This window comes from Corylus avellana, chromosome ca6 (assembly GCF_901000735.1).
Source record: "Corylus avellana chromosome ca6, CavTom2PMs-1.0".
In the NCBI taxonomy this organism is placed as follows: domain Eukaryota; kingdom Viridiplantae; phylum Streptophyta; class Magnoliopsida; order Fagales; family Betulaceae; genus Corylus; species Corylus avellana.
In genome coordinates, this window is record NC_081546.1 from 9978787 (window position 1) to 9982803 (window position 4017).

Sequence of the window (4017 nt, forward strand, 5' to 3'; positions counted from 1 at the left end):
TTAAACCATTTAAAGCAAGGTTTCTGTTTATACAGGGTATATATATATAATATCAATCCAAACCTGCAATAATCAAGTTAATTTTGAAGGCTATTAATTCTTCCATAGACACCGATGGCGATGGATCCTTTGGTGAGATGCAAGACTAATTAATCCACCTAATACCTACAGACATAAAGCTCGTAAAAACTTTGAAATTGATGTATTTTTTTGGCACACAAATCTTCATGAATCTCCACGTGCAATCGCATAAAACGACAGCGTTTAGGCGTTGTGCGACGCAAGCTTCGCTAGGGGACCGACCGCGAGCGAATTAATATACGTGCATGGCTCGGTCTTTGAAGAATCCCAGCGCTTGTCGTCGAAGTTGTCGTACCGGTCAGGTCCGCCGACAATGGCGCCGGTGAGCTCGTTAGGATTCGGTCCGTTTTTAGTGAACCAGTTTACGAAGCTCATGGAACAGCTAACGGTTGCTTCCTTTGACAAGACGGGGACAGATGCTCCTCTGTGGTGTGCTTGTTGCGGTGGGGTTTTTCCAAATCCGACCATGTATGATCTTCCTTCTGGGTTGCTCCCCAGCAAGTAATCCATCTGCCATTTTTAACCAGATTAGCATGTAATCAATCAAAAATTTGTCCTTTTATATTGGGTGTTGGTCCCATCTCTCAGGTGAATTAAATCTAATGATTAATAGATGAAATTAAGTTGTAGGATGTAGAAAAACCTGTTGCTTAGCGAAAGCCATGAGGCGGGCAGAGTCGAATTGTTGGTTTCCACAAGAGACTTTTTGGTTGTGTTTGGCAAGCACATCACTGTAGATGCTAAACAACATGGCTGTTCCCGTAACGTATTGGGTGTTGGCCCCATCTCTCAGGTGAATTAAACCACCTGAAAATTCATATATATATATATATATATAGTCATTATTTTCATTTTTGCCATGGCGTCCGAGAGAGAGAGAGGAAGAGAGAAAGAGTACCAGGAGAGAGGTAAATTTGGTGATAGGGGCTATCAGGAAGGACCGAACATACGAAACTGTCAGCTTGTTTCTTGAAGGTTTCGAAGCTCTTCTCTCCTTCAAAAAGCAGCTGCAAACATTTGACGTACGAGGAGGAGAAAGCAATGAATATATATGTTAGGTGCAAAAGTGCAAGTGCATGCCAAAAGGAGAAAGAGGTGAAGATGATTTGAAGAGACCTCTGAGAGAAGGATTTGGGCTCCGGCATATTTGAGGTCCCAGCTAAACTCAGCCACAACAGCACTGATGGATTCCTCTTGTATGTACTTCAAATACATTTGGCTCCTCGTCGCAGAGTATAGCCAAGTCGCCGCCCACAACAGCTCATCCTGCATTTTTTCAGTTTCACTTAGCCCAACATTATTTCATTAAAATAGCCTAAGTACTCCTAATCAAGGCTTTGTCCTGCAAAACATGCCCAATGCAGCCTTGGGTTCGTTTTGGGTTTACGATTTCAAAACGTCATATTTTGAAAACGTAATTTTTAAAAACACACAATTCAAACTCTAAACTCGTGTGTTTTTAAAACGCACTCCCAATCCGTATATTTTCTATAATTTGGTTTAAAATCGTATTTTTAATCTAATTTTCATGTAAGCATTTGGCAATATATATATATATATATATATATAGAGAGAGAGAGAGAGAGAGAGAGAGAGAGAGTATTTACATTATAGCCTGAGTAGGAGCAATAGAAGGGACATTCTCCGTCAAAACTTCCCCTGTGTGATTTGGCGAATTTAAAAAGCTGAAGAAAAAAAACAAAAGAGAACCAATTAATAATCTGAATCTTTTCCACCATTCCACATTATAACGCTTTCAAAAAAAAAAAAAAAATCCTAAGAAAATTGAAGGCAGAACCAAATTGAAATACCAATTTGGCTTTGTTGAGGAGACGACGAGAATAGGGATGATCTATGCCTCTAAACACAATGGAAGAAGCAGCCATTGCTGCAGAAGTTTCAGCCGCAATCTCAGTGCCGGGCGTGTTCTCATCAAGCTTCAGGACCGTCCGTGGTGTTTGCATGTTTTCCGGTCGAATCCAGCATTGATGATCTTGCACGGGATCTCCCACCTTCACCATCAACAAACAAACAAACAACCATAACTATTTCATTCGATCAAATACAAAAAAGTAATATGTTGTTGTTTAAGGAAGCGACGACCCTCACCTGCACATATAATCGTTGACGTCGGGAGCTGGCTTTAAGAAAATAGTCTGTGCCCCAACGAATGGCGGAGTGGACATTTTCCAACTCTCCGGCCGCTTGGAGCTCCGTCTTGTAAAACAGAGCAGCCCATGACAGAGTTGTAATGGTGAAGGCCATGGGAAGCCCGTACTTCACATTGTCGCCGGCGTCATAATATCCTCCAACAAGGTCCACCTGCGCCACAAAAACCCAATTCCTAATTAAGCTCGCTCGTGAAAAAACAGAGGAAAAAAAAATGGATGAAGAAAGGAACAGAGAGAGGCACATTGGCGAGTTTCCCATCTTCAAGAGCGGAGTCCCCTCTCCAAGCAAGCCTGTTAGTTGCGGGGAGCTTCCCTGATCTCTGTGCCTCGAGGAAAACAATGGATTTGGTGAGTGCATCCTTGTAATTAAATTGACCGTTAACGGCGACAAAAAAACCTTCAAACAGAGCAAGCCAAGCAACGGCAATGGCGGCCAATTCTCTTGCACAAGCACCCATGAATCCAAAATCCAAACCCAACACAAAGAGAATGACGGATGAAACAAGTGAGAGAAAGAGAGAAATATACTGTGCAAGGGGAGAATGGAGCTCTAATGGCCTCAAGTTAAAACAAGGAAATAGGCGGTTGGGTATTCTGTTGGCAGGTTTGACTGTTTTTGGAAACAGAAAATATATATAAATAAGAGGGGGCTCTGGCTCTCTCTCTCTCTCTCTCTCTCTCTGTTTTGGGTTTGTGATGGTGGGCTATTTTGATGGACACGAAAAGTGGGGTTGTGGGAGGGGCAAACGTGGGGTTGGATCTCACAATAATAACCATTTTCAGCTGCCCATCTCATCCTTTTCTATACTTAACTTTATGGTGCTCATTCGTCTTTTACAAATATCATTTTTTTTTTTTTTGTTAATTATAATTACCTTCCTTCAAACTGTTCAATTGACAATGTTATTTCTTCACCCAAACTTTCAATTGTAATAATGTCTCCTCTAATTAAACTACCAAAAATTATCAATATTTTCTCCAACGACGAAAATACTCTTAATAAAAAATATAAATATACTAAAAAAAACTAAAACTAAAAACATTGGTGGCCAAATTTTTTAAAATAAAAATAAAAATCGTTTTTAAAATTAAAAATTAATTTTTTTTCCTGAATTTATAGGAGTATTTTTGTCTTATTGAAAAATTTGTAGATTCATTTTTGTATTTTTGCTAGCCTTGGGGGACTTTGACAATTTTTTGCTAATTTGGAGAGAGAATATTGTCCCAATTGAAAGTTTAAGAGAACATTGTTAATTAGATGGTAGTTTGAGAGAAGGAGGCACGTGGACTCTTTCCAATAATAAACAAAAAAAAAAAGGAATGAGTTTGGTATATACAAAATTAGGGAAGCTACTAAAGCTGTGAGTTATTACTTGGTTTTTTCTAGCAAATCTCCGGCTTACATGCTGCCCCTTGTTCTTCACTTTTCTTTTTGAATTTATATTTGCATGTGATTTCTTGGGTTTGGGCTTGCTTTCAGTTATTACGTATGTTTTTATTTTAATAATTTCAGTTATTACGTATGTTGTTTGTCTAAAATGTTGTCTTTAGTAAATGTTGATTATGTATGACATTTTAGGGTTTGGTGTTTGCTCTTTATGTTTTGTGCCCTGGCTGTTGTTATGATTTTGCATCCACATCATGGGGAATGGAATGTTGTGGCTATGTATGACTCATTTAGGGCTCGTTTGGTTCACCAAATGAACATATTTCTATGAATAGTTAACTATTTATTTATAAAGAGAAATACTTATTCCTCTAAAAA

The 4017-nt window shown here is 38.9% G+C and overlaps 1 protein-coding gene across 1 annotated transcript; it reads right to left on the bottom strand.

Moving 5' to 3' along the window:
- On the bottom strand, positions 1-2763 carry LOC132184886 (endoglucanase 16). Its single transcript, XM_059598672.1, has 8 exons — positions 2495-2763; positions 2191-2403; positions 1893-2093; positions 1689-1766; positions 1198-1347; positions 980-1088; positions 725-888; positions 1-591 (listed from the first exon to the last, which is right to left on the bottom strand). The coding sequence occupies exons 1-8, from the start codon at positions 2708-2710 to the stop codon at positions 265-267; spliced, it is 1458 nt and encodes a 485-aa protein (XP_059454655.1). The 5' UTR covers positions 2711-2763; the 3' UTR covers positions 1-264.
- Positions 2764-4017: the final 1254 nt, after the last annotated feature.